At 34.0% G+C, this 24,559-nt stretch overlaps 1 protein-coding gene across 2 annotated transcripts in view; it reads right to left on the minus strand.

Annotated features, from left to right (window-relative positions):
• The window catches only part of LOC143224963 (nuclear distribution protein nudE-like 1), a 40,127-nt gene extending 16,690 nt beyond the window's left edge, over window positions 1-23,437 (minus strand). Inside the window, exons 1-2 of one of the 2 annotated variants that reach the window (XR_013013534.1) lie at window positions 22,934-23,437; window positions 15,111-15,264 (exon numbers count right to left, since the gene is read on the minus strand). Coding sequence is in view for 1 of the 2 variants with exons in the window: in XM_076453512.1 (XP_076309627.1) it covers window positions 15,111-15,264; window positions 22,934-23,016 (237 nt within the window). In the remaining variant the exon portion in view is untranslated. The remainder of the gene's footprint in view (window positions 1-15,110; window positions 15,265-22,933) is intronic. The other variant, XM_076453512.1, reaches the window with a different exon arrangement.
• Between the last annotated feature and the right edge of the window lie 1,122 nt (window positions 23,438-24,559).

A 24,559-nucleotide genomic window follows, 5' to 3' on the forward strand; every position in this document is an offset into this window, starting at 1 on the left:
CGACTGCCGGTTTTGGAAGTGCTACAGTTCCGTATAAAGGCACATTTCAATCCAAGAATAACGCGACTCTTTCACACTCTGGTTCATGTTTATACCAAGACCGTTATCATCAAACTGTAATAAAAGGCTGGTGAAAAGTCGTGTGAACGTTTCCCTTTCGCAACATTTCACTGTATTTGTTTGTTTCTTTGTTCTGATTCATTTTCAAAGACTGTACTTCCTAGTCTGCAACACCACTGAAAACAATAACACGTTTGTAATCAAAAGAAGTTTGATGACATGTAAGTGGTCCTAACTTAACTTTGATTTTAGCTTTCTATCATGGGCGCTCACAGAAATATTTTCGGGGGGAAGGGCAAAACTTTCACAGCGTGAATCAACAGAATAAAGGAATGTGTACTTAAACGCAAACACAAATTTACACTCTTGATTAAAAAAATGTAATCATTTAGTTTAATTACGATGTTAAGTTTGCATCATAGTACATACAAGTGTTTCAGGAAACGTAAGGTTTGCAAACGCCATGCCTCCTCCGAAAATGCTAGGGCGTATATTAATTTTCACTCTAAAATATGACACTAGGGCTTATTTTCGGGGGATGTCTTATTTTGATATATTAAAAAAATGAAGTTACAAAGTAAAACTATTAAACTAACCATTTAAAATAAACTATTATTAAACTATTAAACTAACTGATTAATACTTAAACAAACTAATTAATACTTAAACAAACTAATTAACTAACTATTAAACTAATTAATAAATTATTTTTTTTTTATTTCTTTCCTCTTCCTGCCACTCTTAACTAGGGCTTATTTTAAGGGTAGGGCTTATATTAAAACTATCCCCAAAAATCACACTAGGTCTTATTTTATGGGTAGGTCTTATTATCGGAGAAACACTAGTTGCAAATAAGTGACCACCCAATGGCACAGCAGAATGTCTGCGGACTCACACTACTAGAAACCGAGTTTCGATACCCGTGGTGAGAAAAGCACAGATAGCCCATTGTGTAGTTTTGTGCTTAATTCACATGAGTCAAATTAAAAACACAAACTACTGTGATTATGTAGTAGAAAGTTAGAGCTAATATTTAATTTTACAACTCTTGAACAACTGTCTAGAATATTTTATCTCGATTTTGTATTTTTTGCTTGAGAATCTACTTTTATTTGTTTCATAAGAACCTTCATACAATAAATAAAATACAGAAAATATAGGTCATGACCACACATCAATTTTGAAACCTACTTACACGAGTGAAACCTTTTACAGTACTAGAACATCCGTGTTCTATTTGGTAACTACGTCACTATTCTAGTTCATTAAACAGCCAATTGAAGGGCACTTTCCTAGCATCAGAGCACCAACTAACTTGATCGACTGATGTCACAGAGAGCAACTGGATACACGGTAGCCCTCTACGTCAAATTGGCCACGTGGAAGTTCGTATTTACTAAAGAAATACCACGGGTGTGAATCACACGGTACAAACAGACAGACGGATGCTGATAGGACTAACAAACATAGTTATGACAGATGACTGTCGTTCAGCGCTAAAGAAGGGACGACGTTTACCAGAAGCGGTTCACTCTCGGTAAGGAGAAAACAAGAACCTTCCTATACACATGCCCTGTACTAGTGCCTTGAATCAATAAACTACCGAGTATAGGCGATTTTATTAGACTTCTAATTGCTGTTTGTATTTAAGTTAGCGCTTGACCAACACTGAGGCATCATGCATCACCTTAAAATCATTTATTGCAAAGAACACAAACCATGTAGACTTTTATCGTATTCAGTTTCGTCACGACCATTTACATTACCTTTCATGGAATAATTCACTTTTTTTAAAAGAGAAGCGCTAACAAAAGCGTTATGGGTAAATTGAAACATTAACAAGATAAGTGGGTGTTTAAACCTTTCGCATCCTTTATCTAGTGGGTCCTCTTTTTTTTTAAACTCAGAAAATATAATATTTCGTAACACATATAACCAAAATCACATTAAAACTCAAGTTGGCTTTCTTAAGCAGCTTTTGTAATAATCAGAGAATATTTTTCTGTCTCACTTCGACAAACTGATACTAAAAATAATGGCCTAATTAACCAAATAAGTTTTTGTTTTTTTTCCAAAGAGTTTTTACTATAAATGAAAAACCCTATTTACATACACTAAAGCAAAGTTAACTTTTGTTTCCGTTTCAACTTAAACATGTCTAAACTTGTCGCATTGGAATAGCAACGTGATCTTTAGTTAAAATTTGTAAATAATTATTTAATAATAATAAACTGTCAATAAACTTCGCACATATTACACTATAGCCACTGTTATATTTGAAATATTTCTCGTTAATGACTCAATGTCACTGTAATGTTTTTTCCTATTTTTAACATGCCAGAAATACCAGTGGGAGGTTTGAAACTATAATAGCTCTTAAATTTCACAACGGATATAAATGAAAGCATAGTAAAATAAACTTAAATTAATTTCTAATACTCTAAACATTTAAAATATTTGACACGATAAATTTTGCGGGTAAGTGAAAACAAGTACATGTACAAGTCTTTCAAACTTTTAGACTTTCAGAATAATTAGTAGTAACATATTCAAACATGTTTTGAAATAAACAGGTGTCACATTTCCAAATAATGCCACGTTCAAGAAATGATAAACGCATATAAAGTTTCATTGATTAACATAACCAGATGACTGAAAAAAAAACAAAAAAACAAGCCGCCTGTAACTATATTATCATCCATTGCAACAAATATCCTATAACATTTGGCTTGTTTGGTTTGAATTTCGCGCAAAGCTACTTGAGGGCTATCTGTGCTAGCCTTCCCTAATTTAGTACTGTGAGACTAGAGGGAAGGCAACTAATCATCATCACGAACAGTGGGATCGAACGTAATATTATAACGTCCCCACAGCTGAAAAGGACGAGTATGTTTGGTGTGACGGCGATTCGAACCCGCGACCCTCAAATTTCGAGTCGAGTGCCTTAACCACCTGGCCATGCCGGGCCTATAAAATGTGACCCACAACACATTAAAAATTTTCATAATAATAATAATGTAACAAATTACGTTTTTTGAAACTATTTTTTAAGTTCTCAAATATTACCTTAACGGTTAGTAATTACACGAGTGAAAAAGTAAGAATCTTCAAAATTTTTTTATACAACATAGTACAATTTATTAAGGCCCGGCATGGCCAGGTGGGTTAAGGAGTGCGACTCGTAATCTGAGAGTCGCGGGTTCGCATCTCCGTTGCACCAAACAAGCTCGCCTTTTCAGCCATGGGGGCGTTATAATGTTCCACTAAATCCCACTGTTCGTTGGTGAAAGAGTAGCCCAAAAGTTGGCGGTGGGTGACGATGACTAGCTGCCTTCCCTCTAGTCGTACACTGCTAAATTAGGGACAGCAGGCACAGATAACCCTCGAGTAGCTTTGCGTGAAATTCAAAAAACAAATAAACAATTTATTACGTACGTTAATTCGTTTTGAAATAGTTTGCGTTGGCGTCGTCTTTGATGCCCGAATATTCTGTATCACGTATAATTATTTACATAAAATTAAGAATATAAATATAGTGAAATTTGGGAAGATTATTTTTGCATTGTCATTAAGACCTAAACTATACATACGCACAAAAAAAATCAAAATCCGCTATTCTTAAACAACCACAAGCGTTTAAAAACACTTAACTCATTCAGGTTGTGTATTGTAGGCCAAGAAGTTCGTGACAGTATCAAAATGGAACACACACTGTGTACAATAGGAGCTGCGTAGCTGGTACGGAAAGTAGATATCCTAGTTATGAAACTTCCCATAAATATCGAAAATTATTTTACCAAACATATCATGCTCCCACAGTTTAATTCTGTTAGAAGGAATTACCTGTCTTCAAATAACAGATCTTCATCTGTAAGGTATCAAATAAATAAAGAAAAGAAGGCCGTGAGTTCAAGAATCGTGATTTATCCTCCCACAAACAGCGAGTGGATTAGGCCTAAATATGTATTCTGTAACATCAAAAAATCGTGATGTTTGTTGTCAATGCGAGGTTTTTCTTTGATAACTCGTGCCACGTTTGTTTTCAAAGAGCGAACATTTTGCACGTACAAAATGCGGAACATAATAATGTTAAGTTAACAGCAAGCCATGCACAATTCCGGTTACGTAAAATAATTCTACCGTGCAAACTGATTCATAGCTCTAAATAAACAACACAAGCGTAATATAGAACTAATTGTTTCTCTACTAAATACTTTTTTTGTGACACGTTGTTGCAACAATTTAAAATTATTTAAAAAAATATATCAATTCCATGAAAATATACATAACAAACGGCTTCGTTTATTATGTCAACTTGTTTCAGATATTCACGTAAAGCAACACATGGGTTATATACACTGCCAATCCTCTTAACAATGGTGTTCGCATCACATACACGGTCCATTATTCACCATTTTGCAGCACTAATATATATATATATATATATATATATTGAAAATGTTTACAATACGAAACAAGCTTTTGTTCTGCTATCAGAACTTCGAAGTTCATCATTTACTTGTATTTTTACAATGTTATGCTTTGACGTAGTCCTTCATAACAGTTCCGTCCACTAATATCATTTGATACCAACCATCAACGCACGAAATTTCAATTAAACCCGAATTAAAGTTTGTGAACATGACTTCCACACGTCATTAGTCATATACAAAACTAAAATTACTAAATGTTGTTTTTCATGTATTTGTTTCGTAAAGCTACATGATACACACCTGCGCACAGCCGTCTCTAATTAGGAAGCGATAAGACAAGAGAGAAGGTAACTGATCAATTCTTGGGTTACTCTTATACTTAACAGATGGATTTAGCCGTCACACTTAGAACGCACTGAAGAGCTCAAAGTATGGAGTGAGTCACTGTAGAGAGACATGGCAAGTCCTAAATTATTGGCTTAAGAGTCTGATCATTCTAATCAGCAGGCCACGCCTAGCTCTTTTAAAGTTGTGGAATTCATTTTTGTGCTTCAGCAACCCGTTTATATTTAAAATTTGATGTATCTATGTTCAGTACTTTTCCGAAAGATCAAAGGTATGATTTTTGGATATGTAACCGTGAATGGGGGGCGTGAATCCCTTGACCAAATATTTGGCACACCTAAAAAACGAGTACGCGAATACGAACCACCACAAATACCGCCACCGTCCATGTAATTTTTAAATCTGGTTTATAACTTAAGAGCAGAATGGATATTGTACAAATATACCATATACAACATTTCAAGTTTGGAATACAACATTTTAAGCATGCTGCTATTCAAAGACAGCCTCTAAATAATTTGCAGGTACTGCGTATCTATACGTATCCGTCACCATCGACAAGATAAGTCGTGTACAAATTCTTTCTTCTACCTTTCAAATTTAAGACATATTGCTATTACCTTATCTTTTTGTTTGCTGAACACTGTGAGTAAACTCTAACGCTTGACACGCAATATGGAAAGATACTGTTTTTTATCTTCCGTACTCTTCATGACATATCCATGTGTTACGAGTGATATCGAGCATTCTTGTTTCACAACCGAACACATACGTCCAGTCTGCGATTCAGTGCACTGAACATATTTCCACTAAAACGTGAAGACATCAGAATTCTTGGAAACTGATTGACAGTAAAACAATAATAACATCAACCGCCCAATAATTAATACAATAAGGGCGAATTCTTGCATGTCTTTAAGTTTACTATTAAACAAATTTACCGTTATACGTTTATTTTGGTACCTACGCTTGTTTCAGTGCAGTTTTCGTTTTGCCTATGACGTATTTTGTTGGTTGTGTGTTGTACAAGTCCCGTCTGTTCTCGAAATTTATAGATTCTTGAGAGTAATAATCACCAATATTTATTTTACGAAAACGCGCTAGAACATTGTAGAAATTTCTACAAACTCGCATGATTCGTATAAAAAGCGGCTAACCGAGGCAGAAAAAGGTTATTATTGGACAGCTACAGTCAGTGTGCTATATCCCTTGAAAGCTTTGTGTTTAACGCCTATTAATCAGAAAACTACAAAATTGTACCAGGAATGTTTACGGATTTCGAAAATTACAAACCGTTTAACTTCAGTAAATCAACTTTAAACGTTAGTGTTTCTAGAAGAACATTAACTATCTCCTTCTGTAAAAGTCAGCTTATAACCGGCGTTAGGCCAATGAAGCTAGCTAGCTTATGCGAGGTGTTACAATATCAACTCAGAATTAATTTCTTGATCTGGACCATCGATAAAAGATTCAGTTCCAGACCAGATAGAAGACTCAGTATAGTTTGTAAGTTTGTAAAACACTTGTATATAAATCATTTGTAATAACTATTGGTATTAACCGTTATTATAAACTGTATTTTTTTTATTTTCGTAACCTAAACTACATTTCTGTTAAAAAAGAAAATTGTATATCAATCTTGTTGGCGAGTAACACAAATTTAATACATATTAACATTTTATTAACTTCTAGATTCAAACCCAAGTTTTCAGTTATTTTAACTAGTAATCCGTTAACATACGTAACGTAATAAATCGGAGTCTCGTCCGAAATAAATTATAATGCGTAACATCATTCAAACGGTGCTAACAAACCAGAAAAAATTAGGTATCCAGATCCTTGTACTATTTTTCCGTTGAAAACGATGACAAGTTGCTACGTGATATTTCCAAATTAAAAGCTTCGCACTGAATATTCAGCAGGTCTGGAAAAGTACATCTGAATGCGCATTCTAAAACAAAGTGAAATTTACCTGTTCCATTGTCTACACGTGGTACCCCTCCATCTTCAGTTCCGTCAACGAACATGATTGCCTCTTCAGCCGTGGGGTCATTATAATTTTTTTCAGTCAATCCCACTATTTGTTGTTAACAAAAATAGTTCAAGAGTTGGCGATGGGTGTTATTGACTAATTACCTTTTCTCTGGTCCATCACTACTGAATTAGGAACGACTAGCGCGAATAGCTCTCGTGTAACTTTGCGCGAAATTCCAAAACAAACCAAAAGCGATTGACCACTTTGGTAATCGCTTCAATTTCAAAGATTTAAAATGCTCTCTGTAGTTGGAAGGTGTTTTTTTGTTGGAAACTGAGACTATCAGGACTGTGCGAATACGGAAAAAAAAATACTCAAGTTACAACAGCTCATTTGATGTATTAAGTTTCATTGTAAAAACGCTATCGGACAACTTACTGGTCGGTACAATTGACAACTAGAAGGTTATGGAAAGTCAATTACACCGCATAGCGAACACAAATTGCAGAAATCGACAGTTTGCAAGCATGAATATTAAATAAGCCAAGTCTTTAACAAGTATGTGCGCGTGTGTGAAATGTTAGAAGCTGTCTAAACCCACATCGTAATTCAGAAAATATAATATAATTTAAAAATACGTTGGTAGAAATGAAAAATATTTTCCGTTGGATTCAAATACAAAATTAACTCATTTTCTATTTCAGATATTTTTTTCTACTTAATGTGTGTGTGTGTGTTTCTTACAGCAAAGCCACATCGGGCTATCTGCTATGTTCACCGAGGGGAATCGAATCCCTGATTTTAGCGGTTTAAATCCAAAGGCTTACTGCTGTCCCAGTGGGGGACTTTCCATCTGATGTCGTCATTTTTCTCAAAAGCGTAAGTTATATTCAGGCTTATCCAGGCAAAGATCACTGTTATAACTGATTAATTACGAATACGAAAAAATAAACTACGAACGTCATAACATGTAATATCGAATGCATAAATTATTATATTCAATATAGAACTTCATGCTGCCAAAAATGGCCTTTAATTTTCCAATTAAAAAACAACAGTAAACATGAACGTGCTCTCACGTCTTATGATAAAAATCGTAATGGTGGTAACAAATGTTTATACCTTTTTCTGTTTACCACATGTGGACGACGTAAAGTGTTTTTAATTAAGCAGTTAACTATATTTTATTCTAAAAATAAACAACATACAAAATTATTTTCCCACTCACTAGAATAATGATCAAACTTTATGTATTTAAGTTTTGATTAAACTCAACCTTTCCTTGTTTTGACTAGTTCTAGTGAGTAGGTGAAACTTCAAATATTTGTATTTATATACTTATATCCATGCTGTATTTATTACAAGTCGTTATATTATAGACAGGTAGAAGTGAGATAGAAGTCTTAGAAAAATATAAAAACTTCGTTATTTTTGTGTTACTGGTTTTAATGCTCTTCAATGACGAACGAAGCTGTGCACGACAATGAAAACAATACCTTGAGGGTCAGTATGGCCCCACGGTAGTACTTATGTGTACATACTTTACTCAATAAATTATTAACAAGCGTCCGTTCAAAAACAGAGATCAGACAAATGCCCTCTCCCCCTTCTGACAGAAAGAGAAAAATGGGCGCGTTTGGGGCATTAATAAAAAAATATGATCTGGTCGTATAAGGTTTAAAAAAGAATCGTTAAGCATTTGTAGAAACAAAACAATATAATATTCGGGTAGAAAACATTTAACATATATGCATTCATTGAATAAGTAAAATATTCACGTGTCAAAATGTTTACAAATATTTATCAGTTACCAACTGGTGTTCGCAAGTATTTGTTAAAATGGAAAATGACAGCTATTATCTATCAGTGTTAGAGGTCTACTGGTATCATACATCATGAGCAATTCACCATTAATGATGAACCACATATAATTAGTAATGTTATTTGACGAGATACTTAGCCGAATTTCACAAGTAAATGTTTACAATATTACACTGAGTAATTTTTTTTGACAGCTTAAACCATTCATGTTGAGTTACCCATTTCCATTACACTTACATAGAAACACTACCAAAGTTCCTACGAGTTGTATATAAACTTGGTTATAATCAACCTAACAAATTTCTCTTAGTTGTCAATGTATTAGATGTTTATTTTAATTATAATCTACCTAACAAATTTCTCTCAGTTGTCAATGTATATCTCAGTTTATCTTAGTTGTCGCTGAGTTACATGTTTACATACAGCTATAATCTACCTAACAATAGTTTCTCTTAGTTGTCATTGAGTTACATGTTTACATACAGCTATAATCTACCTAACAATAGTTTCTCTCAGTTGTCATTGAGTTACATGTTTACATACAGCTATAATCTACCTAACAATAGTTTCTCTCAGTTGTCAATGTGTTACATGTTTACATACAGCTATAATCTACCTAACAATAGTTTCTCTCAGTTGTCATTGTGTTACATGTTTACATACAGCTATAATCTACCTAACAATAGTTTCTCTCAGTTGTCATTGTGTTACATGTTTACATACAGTTATAATCTACCTAACAATAGTTTCTCTCAGTTGTCATTGTGTTACATGTTTACATACAGCTACAATCTACCTAACAATAGTTTCTCTCAGTTGTCATTGTGTTACATGTTTACATACAGCTATAATCTACCTAACAATAGTTTCTCTCAGTTGTCATTGTGTTACATGTTTACATACAGCTATAATCTACCTAACAATAGTTTCTCTCAGTTGTCATTGTGTTACGTGTTTACATACAGCTATAATCTACCTAACAATAGTTTCTCTCAGTTGTCATTGTGTTACATGTTTACATACAGCTATAATCTACCTAACAATAGTTTCTCTCAGTTGTCATTGAGTTACATGTTTACATGCAGCTATAATCTACCTAACAATAGTTTCTCTTAGTTGTCATTGTGTTACATGTTTACATACAGCTATAATCTACCTAACAATAGTTTCTCTTAGTTGTCGTTGAGTTACACGTTTACATACAGCTATAATCTACCTAACAATAGTTTCTCTCAGTTGTCATTGTGTTACATGTTTACATACAGCTATAATATACCTAACAATAGTTTCTCTTAGTTGTCATTGAGTTACACGTTTACATACAGCTATAATCTACCTAACAATAGTTTCTCTCAGTTGTCATTGAGTTACATGTTTACATACAGCTATAATCTACCTAACAATAGTTTCTCTCAGTTGTCATTGTGTTACGTGTTTACTTACAGCTATAATCTACCTAACAATAGTTTCTCTCAGTTGTCATTGTGTTACGTGTTTACTTACAGCTATAATCTACCTAACAATAGTTTCTCTCAGTTGTCATTGTGTTACGTGTTTACTTACAGCTATAATCTACCTAACAATAGTTTCTCTTAGTTGTCATTGAGTTACACGTTTACATACAGCTATAATCTACCTAACAATAGTTTCTCTCAGTTGTAATTGAGTTACACGTTTACATACAGCTATAATCTACCTAACAATAGTTTCTCTTAGTTGTCATTGAGTTACACGTTTACATACAGCTATAATCTACCTAACAATAGTTTCTCACAGTTGTCATTGAGTTACACGTTTACATACAGCTATAATCTACCTAACAATAGTTTCTCTCAGTTGTCATTGAGTTACACGTTTACATACAGCTATAATCTACCTAACAATAGTTTCTCACAGTTGTCATTGAGTTACACGTTTACATACAGCTATAATCTACCTAACAATAGTTTCTCTCAGTTGTCATTGAGTTACACGTTTACATACAGCTATAATCTACCTAACAATAGTTTCTCTCAGTTGTCATTGAGTTACACGTTTACATACAGCTATAATCTACCTAACAATAGTTTCTCTCAGTTGTCATTGTGTTACGTGTTTACTTACAGTTATACTCTACCTAACAAAAGTTTCTCTCAGTTGTCATTGTGTTATATACAAAACTTGTACTCTACGTAACAACAGTGCCTGTTGTATGTAAACTTACCGTTATTGAGACAAGAGCTGAGATAAAACTTTATTATAAGACAGAAGTTTAAGGAACTATAGACATTACACTCGGCTGTTACACAAAGTAAACAGAATCTTAACTTGTAAAACCGTGACGACACATCTTCTATTGTTTTAGTTTTTCTTTAGTTCCCTCTTGTCTGAGAACCACATTCTTATCTCATAGCGCAGTCTTTCAACTCCGTCATGAAAAACATCTCATTGCACTGGCTAACTTGTCTTGAAGAACGGGAGGTGAGGAGGGCGGTACGCCCTTAACAGATTATGAGGTCAACCACTTGTTATAACAAAGAGGATTCACTTATCATGAGCAAGTGCAAAGCTCCGGCCTCAAGTTACGACTACCCAATTTAAAACTAGAAGGACGAGAGGTTGTCAACCTATAGACGATGAAAAACAACTTGTTGTCTGTCTTACATCTTATGCTACCGATAGCGATACTATAAGAAAATGAATCTAACTCTTATTGGTATAAAGGCATCAACCTTGTTATCTCCACCTTGTTAAAGCTATAGAATATCCAACTAATTATTTATTACGTCTGCAATGGATTAGACTGTATAATCACTTGAACGAACTACACCGAGAAAAAGGAGAAAAAAAAAAACTGCTGAGATGGATAATTTATTTAATATTTGGACGTTTCGAGATATACTTGTCGTATCATTAAGAGTGTTTAATACATGAATTTTATACGTAATTGTAATACATTGTTTTTATAGTTACATCGATGTAATAGAACGAGATTAAGATAATAAAATATAATACCAGTAACATAACAACAAGTGTTCCAAACAGGCACCAAAAATATAACACCAGTAACATAATAACAAGTGTTCCAAACAGGCACCAAAAATATAACACCAGCAGCATAATAACAAGTGTTCCAAACAGGCACCAAAAATATAACACCAGCAGCATAATAACAAGTGTTCCAAACAGGCACCAAAAATATAATACCAGCAGCATAATAACAAGTGTTCCAAACAGGCACCAAAAATATAATACCAGCAGCATAATAACAAGTGTTCCAAATAGGCACCAAAAATATAATACCAGCAGCATAATAACAAGTGTTCCAAACAGGCACCAAAAATATAATACCAGTAACGTAATAATAACTGTTCCAAACAGGCACTAAAATCCAATTTAAAATAACGACAGTTGGTACAAGCTGTGGTTATTGTTACGTTCTAGACATTTATTGGCTATTAAAAACCTTTATTTTATGAAGAATTTCTAGTTAAACAGTCTGACGCCAAAATTCTGAAGTTATTTATAGAGATGTGACATTTTCACTCTTCACTATGTAGCTGTATTTTTGTCTCTTACTGGTACCATCCTTGAGGTACCACACATCGCTGTGTGAACTACTAAGTACGCCGTTCGTTCGTTTCAATGCAATTACAAATACAAATGTAATTTGTTACGTACAACACAAAACTAGTATATCCTCCTTTTGGCTGTAGAGGCAAACATCTTGTTTCGGCTACATACTTTAGCATGCTATACCAAAATAATATTTATGGTTTATTCACAATATAAATATAAAAACGTACTAATGAATTTCGACAAGATATACGCATTATAAAACAGATGTCAAATACGTAGCACATATTCAAGAAGTGGTGTGTACACTAAAAAAAAACCGGTTCAAGAGAACGTGAACACGAGGTTATTCTATTATAGCTTTGTAATAAGACAATAATTGATCTAATAACTACCAAGACATTTTCTTCACCGCTCGGAGAAAAATACAACTAACATTTTCAAGTATTTCTGTCTTTTAACCGATAAATCTTAGTACTGAAGTGTTTGTTTGTTTGTTTTGGAATTTCGCACAAAGCTACTCGAGAGCTATCTGTGCTAGCCGTCCCTAATTTAGCAGTGTAAGACTAGAAGGAAAGGAGCTAGTCATCACCACCGCCAAATCTTGGGCTACTCTTTTACCAACGAATAGTGGAATTGGCCGTCACATTATAACGTCCTCACGGCTGAAAGGGCGAGCATGTTTGGTGTGTCGAGGATTCGAGTAGATACGTATTTATGTAAGATTCGTTACTTACGTAATACTTGTATATTTGTTCCTGATACTAACAGTGGTGACTAAAATTGCGTATAATACGCGCTTGTGAAAACTGATATTTTCCTTTCTAGTTTTATATTGTTTTTTTTTTTTTAATTCTAGCTACTGTTGTGCTTTTATTATCAGGCACTGCGATATAACAAAACTATAAAGAACGGTAAGTAAACGATTACTGAAGTGAAGCTATTTTAATAATTCCCTAGATGGACATACAACCAATTCGAAGAACCACCTCACAAGAAAACTCTATTGCTGTGCCTCTAGTTTGAAAACCTTCCAACATTCTGGCATTACTGAGCAACAAACATTAACATATCCACTGTCGTGACGTAGTTTCGTGGAACAGCCAGTGTAAGTGGATAGAACAGCTGCGAAAATGATCTAAAATTAAAGAGTTCTGTTGGCCCACTGTCCTACTGAAACAAACCTGTTTCTACTTCAGTCTAATTCTCCGAAGCACACCCACCTCTGGAGCTAAGTTATGAAGATGCTGTTACAAACAACGTAGTGAACAGTTTATGTGCAAAATTATTCATCAAGAGTGTATATTTGTAGAAGGGACTTATCATACAATTCAGAACCACTTTTCTGTGTATCAGACTTCATACGAAAATTATAATGGCGTTAAGTTTGACCAGTTCTTCACTTATGTATACGTGCAGCTGTGTATGAAATTAAACATGTACAATCGGGGTCAATATTCAATTTTTACTGTCGATTTTTAAGTAATAGCAACTATCACTAACGATTAATTAAGGAAAGTATACATTACCTGACAAGTATAACTGTTGCAAACATTTCTAGCACTGAAAAATCAAATCGGAAACAAGCATAACACTTTATGAAACTATATTTGCAATTCCCTCAGATGATCAACTTTCGCAATATTTAAAATTAAAAAAGTGATAATTAGCATGAACGACCCAAGTTGACGAATGTTCGTTGTGTTTGTGAAATGATACACGAACAAGGACAGAATCGTGCCTGTCTACCCCACTAATTTACCACAACAAAACAGGTTCTCTTAATGCCTAAGAATGTTCACATATCTATGACGAAACTGCACGACCCTGACGAGGTACGAAACTTGTACAAGAGCCACTAAATACTCAAGGGTTGTGGTGTATTCATGTACTTCCGTATCACGTAGAAGATGTAACGAGGTGTAACTAGCAGTATTTGAATGAAATATGTTCTCCTAGTTTCTGTTCATACACGACACTGATCCAAGGTTACATTTCATATTTTGACAAGGGCTTTTTTTTTTAAAATTATTTAACGAAGATAATGCTTGTCTTAGAATACCAACCAAGTTGCATCTGAATTAGTCCTATGACTAAAACCTTGTATAAATGCATTTAAGATGAATCCTTTTGTAAAACTCCTGGTATTAAACTGCATTTACCACCAGGAAGTAACAGTCGTAATCTATTCTGAAAATTTGAGCGAACAAAATAAATATCACATCGGTTGTATCTCATGGCATAAAATAGCCTTAATGTGTAAAACCGTTTTCTTTGTTTTCAAACATTTTCTAAAGGTTTAACTTCGTTAGCCATTTCATCATGTTATATAGTTCATGTAACTGTTATGGGACGCGACCTTGGTTTCAAAGATGGCCGATATACGTTTTGCAATAATTTATTTCTACCAGTTCCTTTTTCTGACAAGTTCTGTGAATGTGTGATAGTTATAGTTATAACTGTGGTTATAGTTCTCAAACTCAGACCTATAAAAAAGTATTTTGCGCAAAAAAAGAGAGAAAAACATCTACATTATAAGATTGAAACTTAATTGATGTTTAACAGCCTTAATTTTTAGAAAAAAGTGTACCTCATTTTCTATGTCTGATGTTGACAGGTATTTCACACGTATGTTTAAATCTTGTCTAAACACAAAGTTGTCGTTGGTTTAAAATATTTGTTAATGTTGGAGCTCACTTCGATTGTTACTTTTAACATTCGAAACAATCCTAAGCAAAAAGGAAGAATGAAAAACAGATGTTCATAATACGAAAGACGGTTATCTAGGTTAACCATTATTAACACAAGGCGTCCAAAAACTCGTGAGTTTACAAACTAGGTTAATCAATAAATTTGCCCGTTTACAAAGGACGAGGTAAAAATCTCCAGGAAACGTTGGGGCTAGCAGCTGGAGCACTGACCTGAAGACTTTCGCAGTCTACTTGAAGCCTAGTATTCACAATCCTCAGGTCCTTATTCGCCTTCTCTGCTTGCTCCAGCTGTGCTTCTAGCTCAGCTTCTAATTCCCGACTCCCATCCTGAAACTCCTGAAGTTCCACCTGGCTGTCCTTCCATCTGAAATGTCAATAAAATTTTCACTATTTAATTCATTCAAGTTAAGAAAGAAATAAAGACATAATTATCGAAGCTCACCGCTCTGTTTGCATAAATGTGTGTAATACAACATATTTCTGTAATTAAACACGTATACACTGACCAGTAATTCAAGTGCATTCAATATACCTCTTGTCAATGACATTCTGCCGTGTATTAATTACTCGTACTAAATCAGATCGACAACTGTAAAAGAACCAGCATTTTTGAGTAAGGGGTTCAGCTGATACAAACACGGGACATTTCTATCATTGTCACATTCAAGTTTCATATGTCTTTCTGGAAATGCTACACACAGTGATGCTTGCAAAATGTCACAAGAAAACTAATTAAAAAGGTTAACTTCTTAATAACTAATAACTACTATTTTCATCGATTACTTTTTTTTTATCAACACTGACGCCTTGTATAAAGCCAAATTTATCACACACACACACACACACGTGTGAAAACATAGAACTTTGAAATTAATTACAGTTAATTTGTCACATGTGCAAATGTTTTCAGAAAAAAATGCGATAAACGTAATGAGAAGACAAGCCATGAGCTGATGTAATGCGTAAGAGCATGAAGAGTTATTACGAGAAAAAAAAAGTGCTACTGATACTAAGACATTTGTATATCTATAAAGAGGATAATTTACCTATTATTTTCTTAATTTGTTTTCAATACACTGGTAGAAATGTAATCGTTACTGTTACGGCGTATAATTTACGATTCTATACAATTTTAGACTGCTCTTCCAAGAAGTTAACTTTATAAATTTTAAACAAATTCGCTTTATATAAATATATTAGCTATATTTTGTCCTACACATGCACTGTATTTCTGGGATTTTGTTTAAACAATGTCGAGTTACACACGTTGCACATTATGACAAATGTTCAATGGACGTATACATATTAGGTTTCAGTATTTAAACTGAGTATCATATCCTTTACGAAAACAAGAAAAAATAAGATTTATCATTATAACTTAGTTTTTCTGTCCTAAAAAAACGCGTGCGCAATTCATTTCAACGGATGTAAATATACTATACTTGATATTTTGTCCAAAACACATTAAAGGTATATCAGAGTTTTTAAAAGTTCTAATATTAAGTCGTAGAATAACATTATAAGTTCATTCATTGATGATATTAAGTACGATAAAGTTTTGCCATAACTAAAGCAAACAAAAACGTACACAAGTTACAATGTTAATTTATTTTTTTATCGAACATAAGACATGCTGTAAAAAGCCTTAACTAATATTAGGTTTGTTTGTTTTTTGAATTTCGCACAAAGCTACTCGAGGGCTATCTACGATAGCCGTCCCTAATTTAGCAGAGTAAGACTAAAGGGAAAGCAGCTAGTCATCACCATCCACTGCCAATTCTTGGGCTACTCTTTTTACCAACGAATAGTGGGATTGGCCGTAACATTCCACCAAGCCCCCCCTGGCTGAAAAGGTGAGCATGTTTGGTGCGACGGAGATGCGAACCCGCGACCCTCAGATTACGAGTCGCATGCCTTAACCCACCTGGCCATGCCGGGCCCTACTAATATTAGGCCTAAGACAAATGGATTTACGGATTTCGATGTCTACGATTAAAATTACCTTATATTATTCTAAAAATTATGTATTTAAAGAAGTACTGTTGAAATAAAGACAGTAATTTGACCGCAAGTGTTTAATACGTCTCTGCTGGTATATATGTATTGGTGCAAGGCAGCTCCGTCGCGGCCACAAAATGAGTCGTCACTACATTTTTAAGGCCACTTACTAGCACTAAATTGTCCGATACGTTCATTGTACATGTAGTTCGGCTAATGAGTTGCTCCTTGGGAAAAAGTTTGTTTGATCCATCAAAGAGTTCGGGTCATTCACAATTATTACGATAATCAATGCACAATAAGTGTTTATAATATTATGCCCTCTAAGCCCTTGATTCCAGATTTTCTACATGATAAACCATGCAGTAAGTTTCTCCTATGAAAGTGTTCTTCTTACGACGCACTACTAATATACGCCGTTATCATGAGCAAAAACAAGTAATTCTAATTCTCCATATCGTACACGTCTTCCCTTTAATATTCTCCACTTATGTTCTGAAAATGAAAACAGTTTTTGACTGTAGTAAAGAACATTAATTTGTTTGCAACGAGTTTTATATTTTTTTTAAGAAAACAAGAAATGAAAGAACCAGTAAATAACAACTCTAATGTCACAGGAAAGAAATGCGTTGGCTACCCTAAATATCTATGTAGCAGTAAGAAAAAAAAAAAGGTAAAAACGTTAAAACACAAATCCAAGTTATCTAACGTGTACATTTTTTCTCATAATTATATCCCGTTATAAGAATTAATTTGATGTATTTTAATAAAATGCTAGTTCTTCCCACGTGTCTCTCAACACTGTCCAGGTACCGTGAAAATTTATAAAAGTACTAACATGCATATTATCTAAAGAAAAACAAGTGCGCACAATGTTTTTATAATCGCCTTTAGGAATACAGTTTACCACGTATTTATATAACTAAAAGAGTACCATTTGTACATGCGCGGAAACGTAAACTTCACTAAGATATGCAAAAATGAAATTAGGATTAGAGAAATAGTGATGATACTGATATACAAGGAAATGGTAGGTGTAGATAAGATTATGAATTGGAAAGGAAAGGTATTTGAGGAATGGATCTATCATCCCTCAGAGTCTCATTTCAAACTGCTGTTGTTTATGTGTTACGGTTTCGTACGCGAATTTATTTGTTTGTTTATAGGCACTGTAACTCTATTGAGTTTTAATATTTGTCTCCGATAGCCAGACTTTGAGAGAATCGCTAGATTTGGTATCTCTTACTAAGCAAATCGATCGGTTTTTCATTTTTAAATAAAATCATTCGGTTCAAAGTTTGTTTTATACTAGAGTTGTTTGTTGGTGATCACGTGCTGTGGAATATGTTTCACCCACTGAGGTTTAACCTCGCAGTCAGGCTATCTGATTCGTTCAAAACTCTACGTAACTAACTTCATACACGAGTAGTCTAGACAGGACACTTCGTTGTTTTAAAATACTTTAAACACACATAACTGCCTTTACATTTGATAAACATTGTGCATTCAGATATAACATATCACAAGCAAATATGCTTCGTAAGCGATGCACGAGTTTCGGTAATATTTATAATTTGACTGTGCATACGTGTTTATGGATATTAAGTATATGAAACTCTTTTATAGTCAACAGAACCCATGCTTATATAATACTGGTAAATATTAAGCTTAAAAAAAGAACTCCTACAACTTCAAGATTTTGACTATATGGATTCCCTGATTTTGATCTTCAAACACCTTATTCTACTTTCTGTGTCTGGCAAGGGATTTTTTGACATATTAGATTTCTCTGTGTATTTAAAACTTTAATTTTTCTTCCTTATAACTGTTCACACTCATTGCACATGTTTTGAAATCGTTTCAATCACCTTTTTCTTCACTTCAGGTCGTACATAGAACTTGCTCGATCATTTGATTAAGCCTTAAGTTATTGTAATAAAAAATACTGACTCGGTTCTTGATGAAATTGCCATTTCTCTCGGGCGTTTTAAATGCTTCAGGCAAAAGTAAAAGCAAGCGTACAATAATAACAAGTCACTGTTAACCGCAACCATCTGTTTCACTGCCAAACATGATACACTAAAATTTCTGACACATGAGGTAATGCAAACAGCTAATCAGGGCAGTTTGGTTTACTCCTTACAAAAGTTTATTATCACACACTTATGTTTGTTTGATGAAACACGGTAATGTTACGTTCGTGTATAACATTCATTATTATATATTAATACTTTTCTAGGCTTAGGCAAATTTGTTTACTATATGCAGTTCCAACAGATCACGCATGTTTAATAATCCCCGTGTGCTATTTCTATATAGATCGCGCATTGATACATAAACCTAGAATCTCGAAATATGTTACACCATCTTTCAACATAGCAAACAATAACATTAGATCTACATAGGCCATTAAAAAAAACTACACCGGTAAAAAAAAAAAAAACACTTTCTGTATGTTTGTTTTTGAATTTCGCGCAAAGCTATACCAGGGCTATCTGCGCTAGCCGTTCCTAATTTAGCAGTGTAAGACGAGAGGGAAAGCAGCTAGTCATCACCATCCACCGCCAACTCTTGGGTTACTATTTTACCAACGAATAGTGGGAATGGCCGTAACATTATATTGCTCCCACGGCTGAAAGAGCTAGCATGTTTGGTGTGACGGGGATTCGAACCCGCGACCCTCATATTACGAGTCGAGTGCCCAAACCACCTGACCATGTCGGACTCCATTTTTCTATATGAAAATTACCAACGAATACATGTAAACGCAGATATTTAACAAACTATGACATGTCTTTGGTAATAATTGGTCTAGTATTTACCATACTCAAGTTCCAACAGATCACATATGTTTAATAATACCCGTGGGCTCTTTCGGTACAGATCGTGCATTGATCCATACACCTAGAAACTCAAAATATGTTACACCATTTTTCAACATGACAAACAATAATATTAGGCCTATATAGGCCATTCAAAACAAAAACAACAACAACAAAAACTCCACCGGTAAGATTAAAACAACTGGTCCCGTGGTTTGCCAGTTATAAGCGAGAACACACACAAGTAGATACACCATCTTTTTTTTTTCCAAAATAATAATTTATATTTAAAGATTAGAGATGGCGAACTAGCATGACACTTTATTTTGATTGTTTTAAAGTATACATAAAACTTACGCAAAGTGCTAATTATGTTTAGAGCGACATCTGTGTGGATATTAGGAATGAGCACAGAAGCAGTACAATCGAAAGATACCAGGAGGACAAAATTTACTTTTATACCTTTCAAACTGTATACTTCACTTTACAAAACGAGTTATTAAATTATTTATATGGATATATTTATTTATTTCAGTGGGAAAGAAATCCATATATATATATTTGTGGTGTATATATGTGTGTATATATACACACACATATAAACCCACGAATTTTTCATGTTGAAATAACGCTGCCAATATACGTAGCTATATCCGACGACCTGCGATGCAAAGTGAGACGGTTTTAAATAGCATTTTCAGAAGACATCTTAAACAAAAAACAACAGAGGGTATTCAGTTAAAATGGCTTATAACTATGTTTAGGGTTATGTTTGTTGAAAAGAAATAAAATAACAGATTTATTCTCTAAAAAAAAAAGCCACAAGTGTTTGGCACTTGTTTATAAACTTAAGGTTCTCGTGCTGCGGTCTTTATACCAGTTAATATTAAAAGAGATACTTTGTGCGTGTGTATATATTCCAGTTTGTCTTCTTCACTTGTTGAAAATGCAAAACATTTTTATTGTGAAAAATTACATCAAGTTTCTTCGTTAATAGTTGTTTTTTCACTAATTCCATAAAGAGAAGAAACACTAAAATAAAACTTACGTTAATCACTACGACTTCATCATAACAAAAACCAACAAACAAAGATCTTCCTGTAGTATCTTATCGTGGCCTAATATCTAGTGCATACACAGCACGTCTGTCAGTTTGAGAGAATTTTAACAACAGTATTTATAGCATTTCGGCTACATCAGAGAAGGAGGGATGAATGTAGTTATATCTCCTCAATACACCTTATTGGATAAGATTCTCATAATAGAGCAGGCTACAAGAGAACATGGTATTCAACATTGGGAAAAAAAAGTGTATTAACTACAACATAAAAATACTTCAAAGTGATAGACACAATAAATTATAGATTTAAGACTTCTCTGTGGGAAATAAATATAGCAGTATTATAAATTGTGACCTTATAATATACATAAAATGGTCATTTTCTTCGTAAATAGATTTACTTATAATGACAAAACATTTACCAGGTAATCTCGGGGCAAATGAGGCCTATTCTATACTAATAACAGCCTTTTGTAACGTTTATCTAAGCAATCTAAGTTCAGAGCTCTCTACCATGTACAATGAAATTTATTGTTTTTGTTTGTCTTTAAAATCAAAAGCCTATGATGGTTGTTGTAGAATCGTTATTCAAAAAATCATAAATGGGTTGAAACATTATTGAATGTAGGTCTAGAGCCCTAACTTTGGAACTTGTTTTTAACTTTGACCCCAGTAAAACTGCACAAAAGTTATACATCTAACATGTGTTTGTGGAGGTTGTTGTGTAATACTTCATCTTATTAGTCGAAATATAGAGAAATTAAAGACCACAAATGCTTACGTTGGGCCTTTAATGCTTGTAAAACTGCAAAAAAGGCGTGAAACCCAAATCTATTTTAGTCTTGAAATGTTTCGCAAAAGTGTAGAACAAAGCTACACAATGGGCTATCTGTGCTTTGCCCACCCCAGGTAACGAAACCCGAGTTCTAGCGTTGTAAGTCCGTAAACATACCGCTGTGCCACTGTGAATATTTAGCAAAGTGTCGTTGTGTAAAGTATGATTTAGATTAATCAAAATATTCAGGAAGGCCAAGCATAATAAAGCCTTAAGTATGCAAGTTTGTTTTATCTTTTAAATCCCTTGAAAACATGTCTGTTTTAGTATGTGAGGCTTGTTGCAAGGTATATGACCAAGTGTCAAGACGATGGGTGTAAAAAAATGATGCATCTTCACACAATTACTATTAATGAAAAAAAAAAAGAGAGAGAAACATAGGTCTTTCTTCCTGCGTTGCTACTATTACTAAGAACCAATTCTTTAAGTCGGAAGAGATTGTTTGCTTTAATAAATCGCCTCATGAAACACTTTATTTCAATTTATGACCCTCTAGCTTAATTTAGTTTAAAAGTTTCAGGCTAAATATCAAAGCAAGGGTAAGCACACAGGAGGAATTTCCACAAGACGTGCACAAATTATATCATGCTTTAAAACTACCTGATGAAAGGCTTTTGCCCGAAACGTTCTAAATAAATATAAAGTTCGTGTCGTAGACGTTTATTTTACCTATTTTCAACACGTTGTTTTCCCATTATTTCATTATACTAATAAGCAACGTATTTATACAATATATCGTTCGTCTGCTTGCTTTAAACTTTGATACCGTTAGACAATGAAATATTCTAAAAATTGTGTTATGTGTTAAGAATTAATGGTACACTCAACAAATGAATTTTGTAGCAAATTTTCTATTAGAATTACTAATACATAAATATGCACACGTGTGTGTTTATTTTCAACCATAATACAAACCAATCGGAACAAAATCACTATATGTTTATGATTTTTAATACACAAATATGTATCTCTCGTACGTCATTTCTATTAAAGTTGAATATACAAGCACGCCTTGGAGTTCACTAAAATATTTTCATTTTTCAAAACCGTGTTGTTGCATCCTTTAGAAAACGTTACTATTTAATCATTTAAAGGTATTGAAATAATACACCACTAATAATGTTCAACTATAAAAAAATGTAGGGTTAGCTAAAGACACAAATTTTTTTGTTAGCAGCAAGTTGTTTGTTAAAAATAATGTATACACATATTTTTATATTTCCATAATTCAAACACAGATAAACTTCGTTAAATGAAAGACACAAAAAGAGAAGGAAACGTGTCATTTAACGTTTATTATAAAACATAAGTTACTTACTTTTTCATAAAATCTAAAGCCAGCTTTTTAAAATAAGCAGCTTCTTCTTTTGATGACGAGAAACTCGGGATTTCCTCTTCCATGTTTACGTATAGTTGGTTTACCTAATACTTTACGAGATCATCAATTTTTTTGCAGATTATTCTCAAGTGATAATTCATAAAGTTCGAAAGTGGGGATCTTTAAAAGTCTTAGTAATGACACTTTTTCCTTCGTTTCAAAGAAATTTGTTAGGCCAAAGCAGTTACTACAAAATGTACGCGTTGCTATGTCGATTGACTTGATTCTTTTGCAGCCTGTGGAAACACATTACACGCAAAACCAGCATTGGCTAGTTACGTCTACCAGTACAAGGCTTTTCTACGTCACTATCCCTTGACGCTTCCTGCAGGAGTGACGAATGTATTTAGGGTCAACGGAAAATAAAGCAACGACTTGTATGACTCGCTCGCAGCAAAATAAATAGCGTATACACCTTCCCTTTAGCAGTAACGTTAAAGCAGGATCGCTAAACAAGGTCTGCTGTCTCGGATATACTTGAAATTCTAACGTGTAAAGGTTTTCTCGTGAGTACTGGTTTCTTAACGAATAAGTCGGCTATTCCCACGGTCTTAGAAAGCCGACAACCTGCTTTTAGTGATTCAAGCTCACTTTCCTCGAGCAAGGAGTGAATGGTAGAAAAATAATAATTTGAACACGGAATTATAAACCAAAATATTAAAATAAAATTTCGAACAATGATTGGGCCTCAATTCTTAAGTGAATTTTTGAAATACAATGTATTCTTTCAACTTATTTTCATCCATTTTCTTTCTTAAATAATACATTTAAATTGACAAAACGTTTTAGAATCATTTCAATGTTTCTTATAGTATAATGGGTTACATGTAATAAAGGGCCTTTTTTATAGCCCGTCATGGCCAAGTGGTTAAGACACTCGACTCGTAATCCGAGGGTCGCAGATTCTAATTGCCGTCACACCCAACGTGCTCGCCCTTTCAGCCATGGGGGCGTTATAACGTTACGGTCAATCCCACTATTCGTTGGTAAAAGAGTAGCCCAAAGGTTGGCGGTGGGGGGTGATGACTAGCTGCCTTTTCTCATAGTCTTACTCTGCTAAATTAGGGACGGCTAGCGCAGATAGCCCTCGAGTAGCTTTGTGCGAAATTCAAACCACACCTGTCGCAAGAAGAGTACAAATGTCTCTGAATTAAGGAGAGACAAACAGTAACAGCTCGTGCCAACATACTGTCAATACTTTTTTAGTGTTTATATTGCTATATACATCTGCAAATTGTACTCTTTTTACATTACATACCAACTGTGCTTTCTGTTTGAGTTTCTAAATTCGATGAAACTGCGGTATTCTGAGTTAAACTAATTTATACATGAGTATTAAACAAGTTCATTATGTAACACACATACCTGGCCATGGCGGGCCGCGGAACTCACGAGACTGATCACTCTCATTCAACATAGTAATATAATTTACTTGGCCAGTGAAAAACATTGTTGTCATAGGTCTATTTTACATAAGGTATAATGTTGCAGCAATAAATCCATGGGTGGAACAGGTACCATCTATTTGGGAACAACAAAAAACAAAGGTTAATTGAATAAATATAA

This window comes from Tachypleus tridentatus, chromosome 9 (genome assembly GCF_004210375.1).
Source record: "Tachypleus tridentatus isolate NWPU-2018 chromosome 9, ASM421037v1, whole genome shotgun sequence".
NCBI lineage: Eukaryota > Metazoa > Arthropoda > Merostomata > Xiphosura > Limulidae > Tachypleus > Tachypleus tridentatus.